Source organism: Chrysochloris asiatica, unplaced genomic scaffold, assembly GCF_000296735.1.
Source record: "Chrysochloris asiatica unplaced genomic scaffold, ChrAsi1.0 scaffold00038, whole genome shotgun sequence".
Classification (NCBI taxonomy): domain Eukaryota; kingdom Metazoa; phylum Chordata; class Mammalia; order Afrosoricida; family Chrysochloridae; genus Chrysochloris; species Chrysochloris asiatica.
The window spans coordinates 16,128,107-16,151,428 of NW_006408556.1; the positions used below are offsets into that span (position 1 = coordinate 16,128,107).

At 39.5% G+C, this 23,322-nt stretch overlaps 1 protein-coding gene across 1 annotated transcript in view; it reads left to right on the forward strand.

Annotated features, from left to right (window-relative positions):
• Positions 1 to 815: 815 nt before the first annotated feature.
• The window catches only part of CDC5L (cell division cycle 5-like), a 53,690-nt gene continuing 31,183 nt past the window's right edge, over positions 816 to 23,322 (forward strand). Inside the window, exons 1-8 of the mRNA XM_006860523.1 lie at positions 816 to 1,153; positions 4,701 to 4,804; positions 6,554 to 6,715; positions 7,758 to 7,885; positions 9,599 to 9,698; positions 14,705 to 14,923; positions 17,865 to 18,009; positions 19,096 to 19,284. Of these exons, the coding sequence (XP_006860585.1) occupies positions 1,109 to 1,153; positions 4,701 to 4,804; positions 6,554 to 6,715; positions 7,758 to 7,885; positions 9,599 to 9,698; positions 14,705 to 14,923; positions 17,865 to 18,009; positions 19,096 to 19,284 (1,092 nt within the window). The 5' untranslated portion in view covers positions 816 to 1,108. The remainder of the gene's footprint in view (positions 1,154 to 4,700; positions 4,805 to 6,553; positions 6,716 to 7,757; positions 7,886 to 9,598; positions 9,699 to 14,704; positions 14,924 to 17,864; positions 18,010 to 19,095; positions 19,285 to 23,322) is intronic.

Consider the following 23,322-nt stretch of genomic DNA (forward strand, 5'->3'; position numbering starts at 1 on the left):
CACCACTGGACCAATAAACAACATTCTTATCAACAGAGAAAAGATTGAAGTTGTCAAGGACTTCATTCTTCTTGGATCAACCATCAACACTCAAGAAAGCAGCAGTTAAGAAATTAAACGATTAGGCTAATCTGCTGCACAAGACCTTTTTAAAAAGTGTTGAAGAGCAAAGATGTCAGTTTGAGGACTAAGGTGCATCTGATCCAAGCCATGGTATTTTCAATAACTTCATATGCATGCAAAAGCTGGACAGTGAATAAGGGAGACCGTAGAAGAATAGAAGTTTTTGAGTTATGGTGTTGGAGGAGAATATTGAAAGTGCCATGGGCTGCCAAAAGAACCAATAGCTCCGTTTTGGAAGAAGTGCAGCCAGAGCGCTCCTTGGAGGCCAGGATGGCCAAGCTTTGTCTCTCATACTTCAGACATATTGTCAGGAGGGACCAGTTACTGGAGAAGGTTATCATGTTTGGTAAGGTGGAGGGTCAAAGAAGGAAAGGAAGAACCTAACGAGATGGATTGGCCAAGTGGCAGCATCGATGGACTCAAGCGTGGCAACAGTAGTGAGGTTGGCCTAGGATCCGGCAGCGTTTCATTCTGCAGTGCTATACAGGGTCGCTATGAGTCGGTACCAATTCGATGGCACCTAACAACAACAACAACAATGAAATGCCTGATAAAGTACTAAACTAACAAATTAACAAAGCTCTTTTCAGATAAATTGGGCTGAAACTACAAGCGTGACGTCTCAATTCCCTGCCCGTCAGTGACGCCACCGCTAGTATCTCGCTAGAGTTGCGATTCCACAAATCTGTCCGGAACACGCGTGCGACCTAGAGCGCTCTGGCCAGAGTGGTTTGACGGTTTTCCCTCAATCTTCCTAAACTAGAGGTTTACCTGGACGCGTCTTTACTTTTAGCCACCCGAGATCTCGCGAGACTTGCCATTCTGCTCCCACCCCTTTGGTTCCTTACTCTGCGCCTGCGCAGATCTCTTCAAAGCAGAAGGTCGCGTTTGGAGGAAGTGGCGGCTTTCCGTCCCGTGGCCGCTGCGCCGTTACTACTAATCTGAAGCTCAACTCGGCCGTTTGCCGAGACACCCCGCCACCAAGATGCCTCGAATTATGATCAAAGGGGGCGTGTGGAGGAATACTGAGGTGAGTCTCCTTTTCCCGCCGTCCGCTGCCCTCTTTCGCCTCCAGCGCCTCTTGCGCACGCGCGCGGAGGTAGGGGCGGCGAGGATTTTGACCTGCGGGGTCTACGACTTTCCTGTGTGGCGGTCCTCTTGTTTTCTCAGCGTTTCAAGCAAAGGGACCGTGATTAAACCACCGAAATCCTCGGCCCGAACCTACTTCCTGGCACTTCTTTAGGCCCTCATTAAACAGTCCTTAATTAGGAGGCGGCCCCCCACCCTGGTGGAACTCACAGAGTGGAGGGGGAGTTAAGGCATCAGTGAGAATTGGTCTTCTGGAGTGCCTGCCTCTTCCGGTTTGAGCACTGAGCCTCCCTCCCGACACTCAGAAGGTGGCAAAATAAAGAGGTGCTGTGTCCACAATTTTGTTTCTTCCTAGACTTCCAGGCAGAAAGGAAGCTGTTTGAGTGGCAGGTTCAAGGATCCCGTTTGTGCCCGTATGCCATTAGTTATCTGTTAACCACTTGACCACCCCGCACATCCCAAGCTCTTTCTTGTCCTTATTCGCTTGTTACTCCGTCTCAGCCTGGCTAGAAGTGCCATGGATCAGATTGCATGTAGCAGTCTCTTTGCTTCCAGAACTGTTGGATAATGTCCTTGGCAGGCCAAAGACCAGGTGCCATCTAGTCAGTCCCAACTCCTGGCGACCCCATGTCCAACAATTGCAACACTGCCCGGTGTAGTGCCTTGGAGGCAGTTCCGACTTAGAGCGACCCTGTCTAGGGGTTCCAGGAGTGGGTTTGAACCGCTCACCTTATCAGTCCATCTCATTAGGGCCTTACTCATTTTTTCTGGGACCCTCTGCATTACCAAGCATGATGTCTTTCTTCAGGAACTGATGTTAAGTGCTGTTGAGTTGGAGGCAATGCAGTGACTCTGTAGGGTTTCTGGTGGGCTTGAACCACTGACCTTGTGGATTGCAGTTCAGGGATTATCCTACAGGATTCCTCTCTAGGTACTGGTTCCTCCTAATAGTATGTCCAAAGTACGAGAGACAAAGTCTTGCTGTTGTCACTCTGAAGGAGCATTTTGGCAGCAAACTTTCCAAGACAGTTTTGTTCCTTCTGGCAATCCATGGTATATTCAATATTTTCCACCAACATCTTAATTCAAATGTATAAATTTTCCTTTGGTCTCCCTCATTTACTGTCCAGCTATTATATGGTGGTTGGCTGTGTGCCGTGGAGTAGGTTCCGACTCATAGTAACCCTGTACCCGATTTCCGGGGCTGTAAATCTTTATGGGAGCAGAAAGCCTCATCTTTCTCCAGCGAAACAGCTGGTAGTTTCAAACCGCTTACTTTGCGGTTCGCAGCTAGATTCGTAACCACTACGCTGCACAGGAACTTTTTTAAAGTATTGAAGAGCAGAGACGTCAGCTTGAGGACTAAGGTGCGCCTGACCCAAGCCACGGTATTTCACTAACCTCATATGGATGCGAAAGCTGGACAGTGAATAAGGAAGATCGTAGAAGAATTGATGCCTTTGAGTTGTGGTGTTGGAGGAGAATACTGAAAGTGCCATGGACTGCCAAAAGAACCAATAGATCTGTTTTGGAAGAAGTACAGCCAGAGTGCTCCTTGGAGGCCAAGATGGCTAAGCTTCGTCTCTCCTACTTTGGACATATTGTCCGGAGGGAATAGTCACTGGAGAAGGATGTCATGCTGGGTAAGGTGGAGGGTCAGAGAAAAAGAGGAAGACCCCCTAACGAGATGGATTGGCCAGGTGGCATCATTGATGGTGTCAAGTGTGGCAGCGGTCGTGAGGTTGGCCCAGGATCGGACATTTGTTTCATTCTGCTGTGCATGGGGTCGCTTTGAGTCGGTTCCGACTCGATGGCACCTGGCAACAACAACAATGTTACCAGAGCTCCTTAACTTTTACATGAGGCTATTAAAAATACCATGACTTGGGTCAGGCTCACCTTAATCCTCAAGATGACGTCTTTGCTTTTAACACTTTAAAAAGGTCTTTTGTATCAGATTTATCCAGTGCAAATACATATTTCTTGACTGCTGCTTCTATGGGCATTGATTGTGGACTGAAGTAAAATGAAATCCTTGACAACTTCAATCTTATACTGCGTATTGGTCTAGTTATGAGGATTTTTGTTTTCTTAGTGCTGAGGTATATTTCATACTGAAGGGTGTAGTCTTTGATTTTGAATAAGTGCTTCAAGTTCTCTTTAAGTTGGAAACGAGATTACTTCTAGAGGAGAGACCGATATATAAGGCAGGATTCCTGTATAGCAATCAAATAGCAGCAGGATTCCTTTACAGTCATCAAAGCCCTTTTTTTTTTAAAATCTGGTGATAAGAATGGGATGCAGTGAGGTGGTTCAAGCAGGAGGCAAGTAGCTTAGATTCAGTGTGGGGAAAAGATAGGTGAATTTCATATCCGTATGCGCACTCTGTTGAGATAGCATCTAAGGGATTGGGGGAGTTTGGAGAGAGTTGACTGGTGGGGTAGAGGTTGTTGTTAGGTGCCATTGAGTCGATATTGACTCATGATGACCCTCTGCACAACAGAACCAAACACTGCCCAGTCCTGGGCCAACCTCACAACTGTTGCTACGCCAGAGCATCACTGTGCCAATGCATCTCGTTGGAGGTCTTCCTCTTTTTCCCTGACCCTCCACTTTACCAAACATGGTGTCCTTCTCCAGTGACTGGTCCCACCGTTCATCTGTCAGTTTCTCGTACTGTGCTGGCTTGTGTGTTGCTGTAATTCTGGAAGATATGCTATGGGTATTTTGAATACCAGCAGGGACACAGTGGACAGGCTTCAGATGAGCTTCCAGACAAAGACTCGGAAGAAAGACTACTTCTGAATTTTAGTCACTGAAAACCTTATGAATGGTAGTGGAGTGGGGAGTAATACTTAAGTTCTAAAGTTAGACGTGAGCTGTGGATTTTTGAGTCATGGTGAGGGCTAAGGGACTGGAGAGGAAATTTTTTGGATGATTAGGAGGCAGATGAACTTTTTGAGGCCTGGGAGGTCTATTTAATACTTTAACCCTGAATTTTGTTCTGCTGTGCCATAAGGTTGCTATGGGTCGGTACCGACTCTATGGCGCCTAACAACAACAACAAAGTACAGGACCTAATACAAGGTAAATGTTCAGGAAATGTTTTTTGAATGAACTGAATATAAGAATGAGTTATTCTCGATTGAAGAGAATGATAACCACGTTATACTTTTAATCTACCAAGTAGGGTTTCTCACTTCTAATTTGTGAGGATGGTAAAGTGGGTGTGTGATGCGAGGGAGGGTAGGATGCTATTTTGATGAATTTCTTCTTAATTTTGTGCATTTTGCTGATTCTGGCCTGCTGTTGAACCTCATAGAAAATGAGGTGCTTGGGAGTCCCCTCCCCCCCAAAGTTTGTGGGTATACCTGCATGTATGTCTCTTTCTTTTGAATTTTTTTCAGCAGCTCTGTCAGACATCATTTAACTTTTCTCTTTCCTTACTTGGAGTTTTATAATTGGACTTTCTTTGACAATTCTTTTAGGATGAAATTCTGAAAGCAGCGGTAATGAAATATGGGAAAAACCAGTGGTCTAGGATTGCCTCGCTGCTGCATAGAAAATCAGCAAAACAGTGCAAAGCCAGATGGTACGTACCAGTTAATGAAAAACAGAAAATTACCTTAATTGTGATGAGGGAAAATGTCAGTTCTTTGAATTTTACCAAAGAAAGCAGGCATCGTGATTTAACAGGAAGCATGGAGTGAGAGTTGGGAAGTTGGATTTTAGATTTAGTGTCATTTGCTTCCTATGTGTGATCATCATTTTTTGGGATCAATTCTACTTGTCTCCAGATTGGGGATAATTATACTTGACCCTTGTCCTGTAAAACTCAAGTGAGTTAATGTGCATGAGAGTGCTTTGAAAAACATCATTATCTCCTTTTAGAGCCTATGTGTCCAAGCTTATAAATGGATTGTGTTTTAAAAGTTTGTAAGTTGGTTGCTTTAGAACTTACTTTCCCAAAGAAATGAATTATGCATAATGGTTGATTTTTTTTTTTTCTGTTAGCTCACAGTAGTTAAGTTTCCTCACAATATAATTGAAATATTATATATTGTCAACCCCAGAACACGCCAACACTACATTTGTGGTATCCCCCTTTCAATCACAGGGCAGTGGGCACATTAGCTATTTACTGTATTTGTTCCTGCCCTGAGTGACCTGGCCTCATGAGCAGGTGGCGCTAGGAGCATATTTTGGAGTATACCAGAATGACCTAATTTCCTAGATACCTGGATAGAGAAATGGGTCAGAATGTAGAGATTGGACCCCAAAGAGGAAACTGATCCTCAACCAGAAGTGGTTCTGATTTCCACAACTCTTAAGAGAGCTAAGCTTCTGTTGTGATGATGTTGTTATGTGCCGTATGATAGGTAGGAGTTATATCATCCTGTATGGCAGCTCCTCATCCAGCTAAAAAGACTGGAAGGAAAGGTGAATGGGTGGGGGCATTAGGAAAGACAAAGGATGACATAGTTGTAATTAAATGAAAAAATATGTCAAATAGAAGTGAATAGTCTTATTTCCCTTATTTGCCTTATTCGTTGTTAAGTGCTGTCAAGTCGGTTCTGACTCATAGTAACCCTGTATAGATTTTACGAGGAGCTTGGTTTAATTTTGGTTAAACCACTGACCTTGTGGTTCAGACCAACTTTGCAGTCCAGTGCATTAACTCATAGCACCACACCAAGACTTTAGAATACTGGAAAAGGAGGTGCTGATCTTAAAAAGCACATAATGAGTCTAAATAAAATATGTAAACAAATAAATCACGGTGTTGTTAAGTGCCATCGAGTCGATTCCAACCAATAGTGGACCCTGTATCCGGTTCCCAAGGAGCAGCTCGTGAGCTTGAACCGCCGACCTTGCAGTTCAAATGCCTTTGCAGTCTGGCGCATTTACCCACAGCGCCACACCAGGACTCCAAGTCAAGGTATAGTGAGAATCAAATCATAGTATTAGAAAGTGCTATGAAAACTGAAAACACTATTAAATAGTGAGTTGCAGCCACTATTTCCAAACAACTTCAAATGATTTTAAAACTAATAAGGATGTAAAATAAAACAATTGTTAGGTGATAGAGAAGGCATAGAGTCATGTTTCATTGAAGTTGCCTTGTTTAAGCATTATTAATGTTGCATAATTAAAATACAATAGAGTTTGGTGAGATGAGGAACATTGAATAGGGATATTCTGTTGTGGAAAAAGCAGCTCTCCTAGCAGAGATTACAGTTAGCATGTGTTTTTCAGACACTAGAAGTCATTGTATTTTCATTTGTTAATAGGATTCATACTAGGTGTCTGATTAATGTATAAAATGTTATATTTTTAATAGGTATGAATGGCTAGATCCAAGTATTAAGAAAACAGAATGGTCCAGGGAAGAAGAAGAAAAACTCTTGCACTTGGCTAAGTTGATGCCAACTCAGTGGAGGACCATCGCTCCAATCATTGGAAGAACAGCTGCCCAGTGCTTGGAACACTATGAATTTCTTCTGTAAGTGAATCTCAAAATGCAGTGTAAAATGTGTGTATATATCATTTGAAGGAGGCAAAATAAGCTTTTAGCATTTCCTGTCTTTAAACATTTAATTACAGATCTGAGTAAAGCCAAAGAAGCTACAACTATTGGATGATATACACCAAGTCACATGAGTTATTGTTGTGAGGTGTCATTGAGTTGGTTCTTACGTAGTGATCCTATGTATAATAGAAGAAAACACTGCTTAGTCCTGTGCCATCCTCACAATCGTTGCTATGTTTGAACCCATTGTTGAAGCCACTGTATTAATCCATCTTGTTTGTGGGTCATCTTTTTTTTTTTTTTTTTTTTTTGCCGATCCTCTACTTTACCAAGCATGATGCTCTTCTCCAGGGACTGGTCCCTCAGTATTGCCATTTCTCACTTCCAAGTAGTGTTCTGATTGTATTATTTCCAAGACAGATTTGTTTGTTTTTTTGGCGGACCATAGGATATTCTGTGTTTTTTTACAACACCATTATTCAAATGCATCTGTTTTTATTTGATCTTCCTTATTCATTGTTTAGCTTTTGCATGTATATTAGGTAATTGAAAATAGTATGTGGTTGATCAAAATTGTGTTGTCTGTTAAAAGAGACTAATTTGAAAAAAAATGTTTATAGAAAATCTCGGGACAAAATAGTAAAAAAGAAAATAGAAATCATTCATAATTACATTGCTAAGAAATCATTCATAATCACATTTAATCGTTGGAACATTTTGGTTCTTTACTAATAGTTTCTTAAAATTTGGTTGTATTTTACTGCATGTGTGACTAAGGAGCTACTTTGGATCTGATTTAATAGTAAATGGTAACACTAACTGAAAATTGAAAATTTAATGTCATCTCTTTCAGATAAGCAATAGTAGAAATGCTTTATTTTATTACTACTTTTCCTTTGGGTTTTTTTTTTTTTCCCCTTTGGGTTTTTGAAGAAAAGAATGAGAGCTAGGTAATCTGATATTTATTAGATTAAATAGTATCATAATGTGACTGACTGATCTGAACTCTTTCTAGGGACAAAGCTGCCCAAAGAGACAATGAAGAAGAAACAACAGATGATCCACGAAAACTAAAACCTGGAGAAATAGATCCAAATCCAGAAACAAAACCAGCACGCCCTGACCCAATTGATATGGATGAGGGTGAGTGTATGCTTGTGAGAAGTTTATTTCTCTGGTAATCTAAAACTCCTTAGGTCTCTTTTTAATCTATCGTAATTCATTTCTAAACTCCTCTGGCTTTTAGAATCTCAATTCTGTCAGCAGTTGTGATTCTCTTTCCATATGTATCCATCTTCTTTCTTATTGTTGGTCTTCTTAGAGTATTATTGGTGCTGTAGGATAAGCACTTGATGCTAACCACAAGGTCCACGGTTCTGTGAGCCCACTGGCTGTTCCAAGGTAGAAGTATGAGACTTTCTACTCCCATGAAGATTTGCAGTCTCAGAAACCTCGTGCAGCATTGCTGAGTCAGAACCGATGGTACCTGACAACAGCAAGAAGTTGATCTTTTTGGACAAAGCCCTGTTACCTTCTGTGTCCTCAAACAATTAATATATTAGACAGATTTTTGCTGGAGGATAGATGTGAGTTTTACACATAACAATTATGAGGTCAGTACAGGACCAGGCAGTGTTTCGTTTCGTTTTGTTTTGCCATAGGGTGACTATGAGTTGAACTGACTGTATGGCAGCTAACCACAACAGGAAGTGTGAACTCTTGAGGATCCTATACCTCATTCCAACTTCACAGCTAGAGGCAATATGTCTAGATACTGGATCCCAGTCTTCTTGCTTTTTGACTTCTTAGGTAGGTCATTTAATCTATGTGAGAAAGCAACATTATAAGACTGTGATGAAAATTTATGATGATTCCATGAGGCACTGGATTGAATATCAGAGGAACTGCATTTTAGACCATGTCTGCCGCTCATTTGCTATTCAACTGTAGTCAAGTTCTGTGATCTCGCTGAGCTTTGATTTATAACTGCAAGATGGAGGGTATTATCAGTTTTACTTCACAGGATCATTGGGACACACTCAATGAATACTTGTTGAGTTTTTAAGACTTAAAAGTATAAAGGTGGTGATTTCTAAATGTGGACTGTGGCTAGGCTGGCTGTATTATTGTCACATGGGGAAGTTTAAAAAAATACAAGTACCAGCACTTCCCTAGACATACTGAATCAGTAAGTCTGGAGGGCCATCCTAGAATCTGAGCTTTTTAGAAAGTTCTCATGGATTCTTCTGTTCAACTTTGTATGGGAATTGGCAACAGGTAGCTCTAAAGAGCACAGAATAAGTGTTGGAGAAAAGACATAGCTTTGAGGAGAAAAAAAACCAGGTGTATTTTAATGAAGATTAGCAATTTCCTCACAATTAAGTCATAGTTATAAAAATATTTCACAGTTTATGTTGTACCATTTAGTTGATGATAAAGATAATTATTACAGCCACTTGCTATCTACTTTATTTACATAATTAAATTTAAATACAGTTTTAACTTTACTTGGTTCCTCTCAACAACACGACTTTGTTTTTCCCTTTGTGTAGATAATGATACCTGCTCTGTGGGGGTAGATGGGTTACATAAGATGGCTGGCAAGTGCTGGGCCCAGATTTTAACCTCGAGTTCTCCGACTTTAAAACCCAAGCTATTTTCCATTGTGCTGCCATGTAGTATCTGTATTCCTTCTTGTTGTAACCACTAGGGTGTTGAGTGACTGTTGGCACCTGTAAAAGAATTTTACAGTATGGGAAAAAATGTTACAATTATTTAATTTTACTCTGTGTCTGTTAACTTTGCTTCTGTTGGAGAACTTGTTTTATTATTTATTTTTTGTCTATCTTTTTACAGATGAACTTGAGATGCTTTCTGAAGCTAGAGCCCGTCTGGCTAATACTCAAGGAAAGAAGGCCAAGAGGAAAGCAAGAGAAAAACAGTTGGAAGAAGCAAGGTATAGTAGTATCTATCCATAGTTTAATAACTGCTCAGTGTGTGCATCCTTGTTGTTGTTTTTAAGTGCCATCGAGTTGGTTCCAGCTCATAATCGACCCTGTATAGGGTTTCTGAGAGTGAGTGGTGAATTTGGATTGCCGATCTGGCAGTTACCAGTCCAGTGCTGATTTTACAGTGCCATACCGGGGCTCATGCGTTCTAATGTCCAATAAAAACTACATGATTTATCAACCCTGTTGGGTGAGTAATAGTGTTATCCAGTTCTCATTTTTCGAATATTCCTTAGCTTTATTACTTTGAAAAATAACTTGTGTTTTCCTCTGATCATTTCAGAGTAGTTACAGATAAAAACAACATTTCCTTTATATCTTATAAGACATTGCAGAACTAATACCAGGTATGTTGGATTTGTTCTGTAGGCAATGGTGCCATCTAGAGCAGGGGCGGAGAACCTTTTTGCTGCCAAAATGTATAACATCATTTGTGGACCATACAGAATTATCAGCTTAAAAATTAGCCCACTGTATTTGGTCAAACATTTAATTAACTCACCCCAAATGTGATGACTGGAGTCCTGGTGTGGCGCTGTGAGTTAATGAGCCAGACTGCAAAGCTGTTTGAACTGCAAGATCGGCAGTTCAAGCTCATCAGCTGCTCCTCAGAAACCCTATACAGGGTCGGAATCGACTCAACAGCACTTAGCAACAACAACAACAGTGTGATGACTAAGGAACTCTGGTAGCATAGTGGTTACATATCAGGCTGCTAATTTCAAGGTCAGCAGTTCGAAACTACGAGCTGTTCCGTGGGAGAAAGATGAGGATTTCTGCTCCCGTAAAGATTTACAGCCTCGGAAACCTTGTATAGGGTCTCTATGAGTTGGAACCAACTCATGGCACATAACCATTATCACCACCAATGTGATGACTGGAATTGTGGGTGCCTTGGTAGGAGGGCCAGACCAAATGATATTGAGGGCCTTATATAGCAGGGCCGGGCAGTGTTTTGGTCTGTTGTGCATAGGGTCACTATGAGTCGGTACCAAATCTGTGGCACCTGACAACCACATAAAGTCCGTGGGCCATACATTCCCTACCACTGCTCTGGAGAGTCAGATGGCTAGAGTACATATGAGGCTTTGTGCCTTTTGCATGTCTACCAGTTACTTTCTTTGATTACTGTTGGGATGCAGTACCTTTGAAATGGGAAACTCAGCTGAACTAGAGGGAGTAACGAACCTTGAAATAATGGTGCAACAGTTACACACTTGGCTGCTTTGTGATTCGAACCTATCCGACTGCTCAGCAGTAGAAAGACCTGCTGATCTTCTCCTGTAAAGATTAGATTACACCCTAAAAAAGAAAAGGATTCTATCCTAGAGGCCCCTAAAGGGGGTAGTTCTACTGTGTTCTGTGCTACATGGGGTAATCATGAGTAATTCAACTTGATGGCTCTTAAAAAACACCAATGTGTGAGTAATGTTGAAAAATTCACTCTGCCATTTTTGTTCCTTGTGGTTTCAGGACCAAATTTTTAGTCTTTTAGTCACATGTACTAGAAGCAGGGACATGGCCAGTTCATATGTGAAAAATCTCTATAAATATGGTTGCTATCAATTATTTTAGATAAAATTTCCAGCAGACTTTAAAATACCCTATGGTTTCTTGTAGCTTGATTTGGTATACACATTTTCCTAAGTGGTGCTGTACATGCATCTTGCAGTAGGTAGATTGTGTGTAGAGTGTAGATGTGATAATGAGCTCCTTATGTTCACTGTTAAATTGCAGATCTACGTAATAACTTGTAAAGCTTTTTTTGTGTGCGCTTAGATAACATTTTGTTTCTTTTTTAACTTTATTTTTTTAAGTGTTTTATTGTGAATTATGTGATAGTTTACATGTGAGACCATTAGCTTTACATTCATCCTATCGTATATTGTTTCATTGCCATGATTACAGTTACCTCCATGCATCATCAAACAACCGAAGGGTATACCCTGCAAGCCTGCCCCTGGGCCTCAGCACACAGCCCCTCTCCCTCTCAGGGTCTAGAGTCCCCATCTGCTCCATCTCTCCACGTCTTCATCCCTGCCTCCATCTCTGGTGTTACTGTTTCTCTGGGTAGGATCCCACACTCGGCTCTTCTCCCTTGATGGTTCCAGGGACTTCTGCTCCTAGACTGCAAAGTCAGTCACTTCCCTCCTTTTGTTACAAAACCTCTGCCTTTTTATTGCCAACCCTCACAGTCAGTCCTGATCTTTTTTAACTTTTACTTGTGAATTTGATGAAGGTTTACAGAGCATGTGAGTTTTTCATTCACCAGTTTATATACTTTTTGTGTCAAGTCACTGATTGCAATCCCTATGATGTAGCATCATTTAGTCTGCTTCTTCCATTCCCACCTTCTTTCCTAACCTTTCTGAACTTTGTTTTTGGGTCACAAATGGTTGTTGTTACTTCCCTAGTGTTAGTTTTCCCTTTATAACCTGTCTGTTGTTTGGCTGAAAAAGGAGCCATGGGGGTGAATTCATTTCTAGACCTGAAGGGCCATGCTCTTAGGAGTTTCACCATTCTCTCTCCAGCCAGCTTGTCTTTTTGATTTTGAGCTTTTCTTCTACATTTTTCTCCTGCTCTATCCAGGACCTTTTATTGGTGGGGGTAGGTTTGGGTAGAAGTAGGTAGGAGTAAGGAGTTAGGGTTAGGGTTACGGCTAATTCTAAGCAAGGCCTGTTCTGAAGTGATGTCAAGTTGGTTCCGACTTAAGAGTGACAGTGATTCGGGTTTCTGAGGAGACCTTGTCTAGTAGTCTAGTGCTTACCCTACAGCGTCATACCAGGACTCCAAGCACGGCATAGAACTTTTGTTTAGTGCTAAGAGTTAAGGCTAGAATTAGGGCTAATTTAGAGTTGGATTAAAGCTAGGAGTAAGCCTTGGTCTAGTTTTAAGGTTACAGTTAAGTTTTTTAAAATTAAATTTTTCCCTGAAATCTACTTGATTTCCCCTTCATTTGTAAGTTCTATAACGTTTTGTTACTTTATGTTTTTTGTTGTTGCATACTGGTATCTCTGGCTCCCTGTTTCCATCTTGTAGGTTTGTTTTGGTAGCGTAGTGGTTATGAATTGGGCTGCTAACCTCAGGGTCAGCAGTTCAAAACTACCAGCTGTTCCAAGGGAAAAAAGATGAGGCTTTCTGCTCCCGTAAAGATTTACAGCCTCGGAAACCCTATACAGGGTCGCTATGAGGCAGAACCAACTCCACGGCACATAACAACAACAGGTTTGTTTTACTCTGAATACTTCTGTATCTGGACTCCTGGTGTGGTGCTGTAAGATCAGTACTGGACTGCGGACCACAAGGTCAGCACTTCCAACCCACTAGCTGCTCCTTGGAAACACTGTATACAGGGTCACTATGAGTTGGAACCAATTCCATGGGACTTAACAATAACTTCTATATCTGGGTTGAGCTCTGGGTGATGTTGTCATGTATGTTAATCTCAGGTTGATGTATACTGTTGTTGGTTCTCTGTCCATAGAATTCCCTTTACTAATTTTTGTAAGGTTGGTCTAGTTTTTGCAAATCTTTTTAATATTTGTTTACCTGGAAATATCCTAATTTTGCAGTTTTATTTCATGGGAAATTTTGCTGGGTATATGATTCTTAATTAGCAGTTCTTTTTATTACAGTGTTTTATATATGTCATCCCATTGTTTTCTTTCCTGTGTGGTTTCTGCTGAGAAATCAGAGCTTAGTCACATTTGTTTTCCTTTGTAGGTAACTTTATTTTCCCCAACCAACTCTCAGGATTTTTCTTTATCTTTTGTTTTGAGTTTGATTATAATATATATTTCTTAATGATTTTCTTTTGGAGTATATCCTATTTGGAGTCCGTTTAACTTTTGAACAGTTGTCTTCTCTTTCATGATCTCAGGGACTAAGATTTTCTCCTAGCAACTCTTGGACCCATTTTCTCTGTTTTTTTATTTCTTTTTTGGTCTTGTTCTAGAATTCTATCACATGTAAGCTATTCCTCTTAGTAGTATATATAAATAAACATAAGCTTTATTTGGATTTTTAAATTCTTTTTTTTTTTTTTCTGATTGTTCCTCTTGAAAATGAGTATTGAAAGATTTGTTGTTAAGCTCACTGTTTTGACCTTTCATTGATTATGTTCTGCTTTGCCTTTTTAGTGTATTATCTGTTTCTGAACTCTTAGTGTTAATCTTCTGAATTTCTAATTACTGTTTTTGTATGGGTTCCAGTTTTTCTCTTATTTTTGTCGGTTCTTATAGTGTTTTTCTGAATTCCTCCTTGCTTTCAGCAATCTTTAAATTAGTTGATGATATTCTTATAAATTTCTTATCAAGTTCCCATACCATTTCTCATGTTTTCTGGCTCTGTTATTTGGTCACCTGTTTGAGGCACTCTGTCTTGTTTCTTCTTATAAGTTTGCAGTCCAGTGCTTATCCTACAGAGAGCCAGCACACCTAATGTTATTAATTGCATATATTCTATTATTTTACTTTCAATTTATGATTATGTTATAAATGGAACAAAATAGCCACAGATCTTTTCCTTTGTTATCTATTTAATACATATTTGATAATTCCTGTGTGGCACTGTAGGATGAGCTGTGGATTGCTTAATCGTAAGGTTGGTGGTTCATATTCACAGCTGCTCCTCAGAAACCGAAACCCTATACAGGGTCACTATGATTTGGAGCTAACTTGATGGCACTTAACAACAAGAAGCATAGTCCCATTCAGAGACAAGATAAACAGTTATAGTTCCTTTAGATTTTTCATTTAGCTTTGTTATATGTGTGATGTGTGTGTGTGTGTAACTTTAAATGAAAACCAATTTATTTGGTGAGTGGTATGAGTTGATTTCAATAAATGTTTCTCTGCTAAGTAATTATCTGCTAAGATAATTAAAAATTATTGTTGAATAACCATCCATCCCACACAGTATGTGATTTTCAAAGTGATCTTGCTTTTTCCTTCAGACGTCTTGCTGCTCTCCAGAAGAGAAGAGAGCTTCGAGCAGCTGGCATAGAAATTCAGAAGAAAAGAAAAAAGAAGAGAGGAGTTGATTACAATGCGGAAATCCCATTTGAAAAAAAGCCTGCTCTTGGTTTTTATGATACTTCTGAGGAAAACTACCAGGCTCTTGATGCAGATTTCAGGAAACTAAGACAGCAGGATCTTGATGGGGAATTAAGATCGTAAGTTGCCTTGCTGATTTTGAAAATGGGATAGTGGGAATTTTATGGAGGTTCTGGTGTTATTCTTGTTGTAGCTAGATTTTGTTTACTTATTAGCACAGTGTGGCTTGGTATACTTTATCTATTTTAAGGAACTTTACCCTTTCTGAGAAAAACAGTGAACCTGGCTGCCATGTTTTTACTGCAGGTTGAGGTTGCTGTTTTATTTTTTGAATTGTCAACTCTTGTTCTGAGTCAACAGTTTTCTCACCAAATCACATTGTTAACATTTATTTGCATTTGTGAATGGGTTAGTTGTTTTACTAATGGACTGGAGGGATCTGTCAAAATGTAGTTTGATTGCTTTAGACTTTTCTAAATGATAATTTTACCATGCTTTAATTAATGAAACTTAACAAAAATTATCTGTGCATTTATAAATCTCTTCACTTGATGGGAATAGAAGGTATATTTATAAAATACTTGTCTACAGAATATTTTATCTATTTCTAGAGTTTTTAAAAGTTTCTTTAAATGTTATATGTAAATATTTTGGGGAGAACCTTTTATAATGATTGTCAAGGATATCTTGGTTTTCTGTTCCCTGGTTTATCTTCCATTCCTGTTAACACGAATTCTGATTCTAAATAACAAACACCATCCACTGTCAAACAAGTTTTCTTGGATTTACTTTATTGCATTTATTCCTCAAATTAGAACCTTGTTTTAATTACATAGGTACCTTCACGTCAGCTCCAACTCATAGCAACCCTGTGTACAACTGAACCAAACACTGGCAGCTCCTGCACATATCCTCGTAATTGTTGTTTTTGATCCCACTGTTGGAGTCACTGTGTTGACCCATCTCATTGAGGGTCTTCCGCTTTTTCATGGATCCCCTACTTTACCAAACATGTTATCTTTCTCCAGGGCTTGGTCTCTCCTGATAACATATCCCTAGTATGTGAGACAAATTCATGCCGTCCTTAATTCTAAGGATTATTCTGGCTGTACTTCTAAGGCAGATTTGTTCATTCTTTTGGCAGTCCTTGCTATCATTCACTGTTCTTCGCCAGCACCATAATTCAAATGCATCACTTGGTTTTTGGTCTTCCTTATGCGTTGTCTAGCTTTTGCAAGTATAGGTGACAATTGAAAATACCATGGCTTATGTCAAGTGCACCATAGTCCTTAAGGTGCTGACATCTTTGCTCTTTAAACTTTACAGGGGTCTCTTGCAACAGATTTTTCCAGTGTAATATATTGCTTGGTTCCTTGACTGCTGTTTTCATGAGCATTGATTGTGGATCCAAGTAAAATGAAATCCTTGACATCTTCAATCTTCATTTGTCTTGATGTTGTTTATTGGTCCACTTGTGAGGATGGCCACAACTTTGAGGATCACTGCATCATTACATAACTGCCAAATTATATCATTACATAACTGCCAAACCACTGAGAATCATGTCCAGACAAGTTGCCACATAACCTTAACCATCACAGCCAGCTTTACTCTTTAGGCACGTATTACAGATAAAGAGATTAAAGAAAATAATCTCATAATTTGGAAGAGTTCTGTAGGATCAGCACTGGATTGAGAAATACAAGGTCAGCAGTTAGTTGCTCCTTGGAAATTCTGTACAGGGTTGCTCTGTCGGACTTGACTTGATGGCACATAACAACATTTTTATGCAAATAATTTGCAAGTTAGGTAGGTAGGTGTGTGTGTGTGTGTTTTCCAACTGCTATGCTAGAACTGTTGTACTAATTTCCATATTAAAATGCACTGTATATACATGTGTCGGGAGTACGGTGGCTGCATATGATAGCACTGAGCTGCAAACCACAAGTCCTGCAGTTCAAGCCCGCCAGCCACTCTGCTGTAGTAGGATGAGGCTTTCTGCTCCTGCAAAGATGAAAAAAGCCAGTTGCTTTGAGTTGAAACAGACTCAACAGCACTTAACACAACAACACGTATGTATGTGTGGCATGTTATTTGTGAAAAATAAAGGTAAACAGTTCTGTCACAGAGATTGGTAAAAATATAAACATGTAATTTGAATAAAAATACAGAAGACTGGATGGACAGTGCTGTTAATCTTTAATTTTTTCCTGTATGCACATACAGAGTCATGCTGTGGCACTGTAGGATAAGCACTGGACTGCTAACTAACTGCAAGATGGGTGATTCAAACCTACCAGTCGCTCCTCAGAAACACTACACAGGGTTGCTATGAGTTTAGAACCAACTCAGTATCACATAACAGCTATAACATGCCACATACATGTTTCTATAATGGGTAATTTTTATATACATATTTGTATAAGAAGTTTTGCTTTTTGCATCTTTTACCTTATTTATAATTTCGGTTATCACAGTGTTTATGGTTAAATAGTTAGAATATTTAGTACTTATGTTACTCATTAGCATTGTTGAGTTGATTCTAACTCCTAGTGACCCTGGACACCTGTACATGGCTTCCGAGGCTGTATCTTTTTTGAGAGCAGAAAACCTCATTTTTCTCCTGAGGAGCACCTGGTAGGCTCCAACTGTTGAGCTCGTGTTTATCAGTCCATTGCTCATCCTGTAGAGCCATTGTGTTCTCATTATAATAGTGTGCCATTAATAATAATTGCTGTTCAAACTTGGCATTCTCAGTGTCGTGGGTAATGATGTAGTAAACAACTTGTCTTTTATTTTTACTTATTACTAATTTGGTCAAACAGTTTGAGTATGTATATGGTCTTTAATATTATTGCCTGTATGTAATTTGGAATCCTGGTGAGGTGCTGTAGGATAAGCGCTGGGCTGCTAACTACAAGGTTGGCAGTTCAAACCCACCAGCCTCTCCTTGGAAACCATATACACTTAACAACAATAACGAGTCAGAACTGACTAGACGGCAACAACAACTACATATGTAACTTTAAAAAACATTCTTTTGTGTCTTATCCATGACAGTGAGAAAGAAGGAAGAGATAGAAAAAAAGACAAGCAACATTTAAAAAGGAAAAAAGAGTCTGATTTACCATCAGCTATTCTTCAAACTAGTGGTGTTTCTGAATTTACTAAGAAGAGAAGCAAACTAGTACTTCCTGCTCCTCAGGTAATGTGGTAAAAGCAAAGTTTTCAGTGTGTGAACGTCCATGACTATAGCGTTTATTCACTGTACGTCTGAGGACCTATGTACATGCTGGGTGCCCTTAAGAAATGTATAGTCTAATGGGTAAGTCACTCATAAATGGTAAGTCACTGATTAGAAACTTGGGAACGTACGTGTAGTAACCTCTTGTTTTGTTTTGAGTAGAATAGCTCTATAGAAGTGGAACAATTTAATGTACTAGAAAAATGGATTTAGGAGATCAGAAGCATCTCCTAAATGAGTGATGACTATATCAATATAAGATTCTTGGGTGTAAGCATAAAGTAATGTCATATGCTGCTCTACTTTGTAGTAACATTTCTTACATTGAAATTTTTGCTTTTAATTTTGGTTTTTAGTACTTTGGATATTTTTTAAAATAAAATTACTAAAAAAAATACCTATGCAACATTTTAATTGGTCAGCAGTCCTGTAAGGTTCTTAGTTGATTAATATGTTGATTGATTTAAACAATTTCACAATGGAAATACACCCACTCCTCATTTATAGATAGATGTGAATAGGTTCCATTGACCAGCCTGTTGTGTGAAAATCAGTGTTATGTGAGCATAGTGGATGATTGCATCATTACTTAACTGCCAAACCACTGAAGATGATGGCCTGGCTCAGCTGACACATAACCTTAACCATCACAGCCAGTGCTACTCTCATCTTACATCTTAGCATTTATTACTGACAGAAATACATTGTTAATGCCCAAAGTAATTGAATAGTACATTTTTTAGTATTGTAAATGTGGAATGTCAGACATTGAGATAGTTGCTAAGTGAGGAGTTAGGTGTATAAACATTTGTAGCTTGATTCTATGTTGTATATGGATTCCCCTTCAGCCTATTATATGAAAGACTTTAGCACTTTATTATGGAAATGATAACAGTCTACAAACAAGTACGTAGAGTAGTAAAATGAACTCTTTTTTTTATATCCATCCCACAGCTTTAGCAATTTACTGTTTTTGGATTGTGGAAGTTTAAAAAATGTTACTGGTTCTTTGATTAAAATGTTACTGTGAAAATTGTGTCATTTTAGATTTCAGATGCAGAACTTCAGGAAGTTGTAAAAGTAGGCCAGGCAAGTGAAATTGCACGTCAGACTGCTGAAGAATCTGGCATAACCAACTCTGCTTCTAGTACTCTTCTGTCTGAGTACAATGTTACCAACAACAGCATTGCTCTTAGAACACCACGGACACCAGCGTCCCAGGACAGAATCCTGCAGGTAAGCTGTCATGAGGTAGAATGAATTTGTTTTATTACCTTTGAAAGTATTATGAAGGCGAACACTAAGTGATTTGCTGTGTTTCTTTTAAAGTAAACATTTTGAAACTGAGTCCTAAATGTATTAATCATAGAGCATCTTCCATTAAAATGCAGACTCTAGCAGAACATGCTTTCTTGGTTCTTTACAGCTCAGCCTCTCCATGCTCTCCTTAACAGATAAGGATATCCCATCTCTTATTTTTTCAGTATAGGCATACCACAGAGATTAAGGGTTTGGTTCCAGACCACCACAGTAAGGCGAATATTGCAATAAAGTGATCACATGAATTTTTTGGTTTCCCAGTGCATTTAAAATTGTCTTTATACAATTATGGAGTCTAGTAAGTGTGCAATAGCATTAAGAAAAAGTGAACTATTCTGAGGAATTCCAAAATGTGACTCAGAAACAGGAGTGAGACTCTGCTGTTCGAGAAGTAGCACTGATAGACTTACTTGGTATATGCAGAGTTGCCATAGATCTTGAGTTTGTAAAGAATTTTTTTATCTTAAGAAGCACAGTAAAGTGAAATGCAGTCAAACTTAATGCCTGTGGTGTTATTTTAAGTAACCACGCATAAGTAATTATTGTTGTTAAGTTGATTCCTACACACAGTGACTCTGTATAGGGTTTCTGAGACGCAGCTGGTAATTTTGAACCACTGACCTTGCAAGTAACAGTCCAGAGCTCACCCTATAGCAATGGTTTTCAGTATATTCACAGTTGTGCAACTGTGACCACAACCAATTTTAGAATGTTTTTGTCACTCCCAAAAGAAACCCACATCCATTAGCATTCACCTCTGATTTTTCTTCAATCTGCTCAGTCTTGGGCAACCACTAAACGACTTTCGGATTTGCCTATCTGACCATGTCATACAAATAAAACCATACATTAGGTGGTGTCTTATGACTGGCTGCTTTTCATAATGTTTTCAAGGTTCATCCATGTTGTAGCGTGTATCAGAACTTCGTTTCTTTTTATGGCTGAGTCCTGGTGTGGCACTGCAGTAAAGATTAGCACTGGACTGGTTAACTGCAAGGTTGGTGGTTCAAACCCACCATCTGCTCCTTAGAAACCCTATGCAAGGTCGCTGTGAGTTGGAACTGACTCAGTGATAATTCACAACAGTATTTCATTGGAAGTCTGGTATGATGCTAGAGGATTATCATGGAACTGCTAACTCTAAGTTGGCTGTTCAAACTCACCGGGCGCTCTTTGGACACCCTGTACAGGGTCACTCTGAGTTGGAACCAACTCAGCAGCATTAAACAACCACCAATTTTGTGTATGTACTATATGTGTTTATTTATTTATCAGTTGATTTACATTTGTGTGTTTACACCTTTCAGTTATTGTGAATGATGCTGCTTTGAACAAGTCTTAATGTGGATGTGTATTTACTAACACCATTGTGGTTTTGATTTGTATGTAAAGACTAATGTTGAGCATGTTTTCATGTGTCTGTGGAGTCCTGGTGTGGCTCTGTGGGTTAATGTGCTAGATTGTAAGATTGGTTTGAACCGTAAGGTCGGCAGTTCCAGCTCACCAGCCACTCCTCAGAAACCCAATCCAGGGCTGATATGAGTCAGAACTGACTTGATGGCACTTAGCAACAACAGTCATTTGTGTATCTTTAGAAAAATGGCGATTCAGAGTCTTTGTCTAGTTTATACATTGATTGGTTGGTTGGTTCCTACTCAACAGCGATCCTGCATAGAGTTTCCAAGGTTGTAAATCCTTACGGGAGCAGAAAGCCTCATCTTTCTCCGGTGGAATGGCTGGTAATTTCGAACTTTTGACCTTGAAGTTAGCAACCTGACTCGTAACCACTGAACTACTTTATTTTTAAATATGTGGGACATTTTTGAAAATCACTTTGCCATAAATTTAAGGGTTTATTTCTGGACTCAATTCTACTTCATAAACACACACAGGTGTGTTTTTATGCCAGTACCACACTGTCTTGATTACTATAGCTTTGTAGTTTCTTTTCGCTTTAATAAGGTGTTTGAAAACTGATTACTATAGAGTATTTGGGTAATGAAAAGTGTTAGTGAAGAGAATGGTAATTATTTTGAAATAGGCAAAAATAAAAAAGATTCTGAGACTAGACTGCTTTTAGGAAGTTTGGAGCTTACAACATTGGATGCTTTTGTAAAAGTTGTGGGGAAGTTGTGTGTTAAGGAGATGTATTTGTCAGAATTAAGTTCAGCTATAAGTAGAAGATGACTGACAGATTTAAGTTGGGTAGAGGATTATTTCTGTTTTATGTTCAAAGCATTGAGAGCTAAGTCAACCCAAAGGAGCCCTGATGGTACAATGGGTAAAGCATTGGGCTACTCACTCCTGACCTTGTGGTTCAAACCTACCAACTGCTCCACAGGAGAAAGATGAGGCTGTCTGCTTCCATAAAGATTTACAGTCTTGGAAACCCTCTGAAGCAGTTCTACTCTGCCCTGTATGAGTCCGATTCTATTCTATGGCATTGGATTTGGTGTTCTTGGTTTATTTGAGTCAAGCCAGAACTTATATGACAACCTCTGGTGTCAGGGACCCAGGAGCCTTTATTTTGTTCTCTCTCAAGCATGACATCAGTTTCACTGTCAGCCCTCCTTGTCTGCACTCTAGCCAACAGAAAAAGAAGGTCCATCCTTTACCTTTTTAAGAACACGTCTCACAGATCATTTCTCCTTACTGGGACATGTAATTTTATTCTTGACAGCCAGATGTCCAGTTAAAAATTGAGGCTTACATTACTATGGAAGAAGAGAATAGGTAAAAAGTAGCTGTCTGCCACAGTACTAGATTAAAATGACCACAGCTGGAGTCTTTTGAGATGAACTGATGAAAGTTGATGGATTAGTTAACTGTGACATATTGTTTGTTTTGTTAATGTAGAAATCAGTCATGCGAGCTGGTTGGATGTCTCTGTGTAGCACAGGCAGAGGATACATTTTGCTATCGTTTCCTGGCCTCTGATCTGATGAGAGTAGTCTTATGGTGCATCAGTCAAGTTTCAGTAAGGGGAGCAGAATTATTCTGAGTAGTGTAGAGTAAGTAATGTATCATAGGAAGTATTTTGTATACAGTTCGGGGAAGAAGTAAAGATCTGAAAAAGGAAGTTGAAGAATCAGAAAACTGCCATAACTAGCCCTTAGGGCTAATGAAGAGAGTCCAAGAAATTGGAAGCTGGGAACCAAGTGGAGTGTAAGTCTTTGGAGGGTCATTGGCTCTTTGTTTCCTGTGAGTTGACAGCTAGAAGTCTCGTGATGGACCCAGGGCTGCTGCTGTTGGTCCCAAGGGTTAGTTGTTGGGGAGTAAAACTGGACAGGAAACAGGGAAGTGGTACTAGAACAGACAAATCTAGCTATGTGTTTTTCACAGTCTCTAACAAATGATGGTTCTGTCACTTTCTGTTACGGGACCTTCATTTGCTGATGGGGGCACAACTCAAAATGAAGAGAAACAGCTGTAAACATCCCTTGAAAATTGGAACATGGAATGTACGAAGTATGAATCTGGGAAAATTGGCAGCTGTCAAAAATGAAATGGAACGCATAAACATCGATATCTTAGGCATTAGTGAGCTGAAATGGACTGGTATTGGCCATTCTGAATCTGACAACCACATAGTTTACTATGATGGGAATGACAAATTAAAGAGGAATCGTGTTGCATTCATCGTCAAAAAGAATATAACCAGATCAGTCATGAGGTACAATACTGTCTGTGATGGGATAATATCCATGTGCCCACAGGGAAGCCCAGTTACTACCGCTACTACTCAAATTTACACACCAACTACTAAAGCCAGTGAGGATGAAATAGAAGAATTCTACCAATTCTTCAATCTGAAATTGATTAAACATGCAATCAAGATGTATTGATCATTACTGGTGATTGAAATACAAAGCTTGGGAGCAAAGACGAAGGATCAGTAGTTGGAAAATATGACCTTGGTGATAGAAATGATGTTGGAGAATGCATGATAGAATT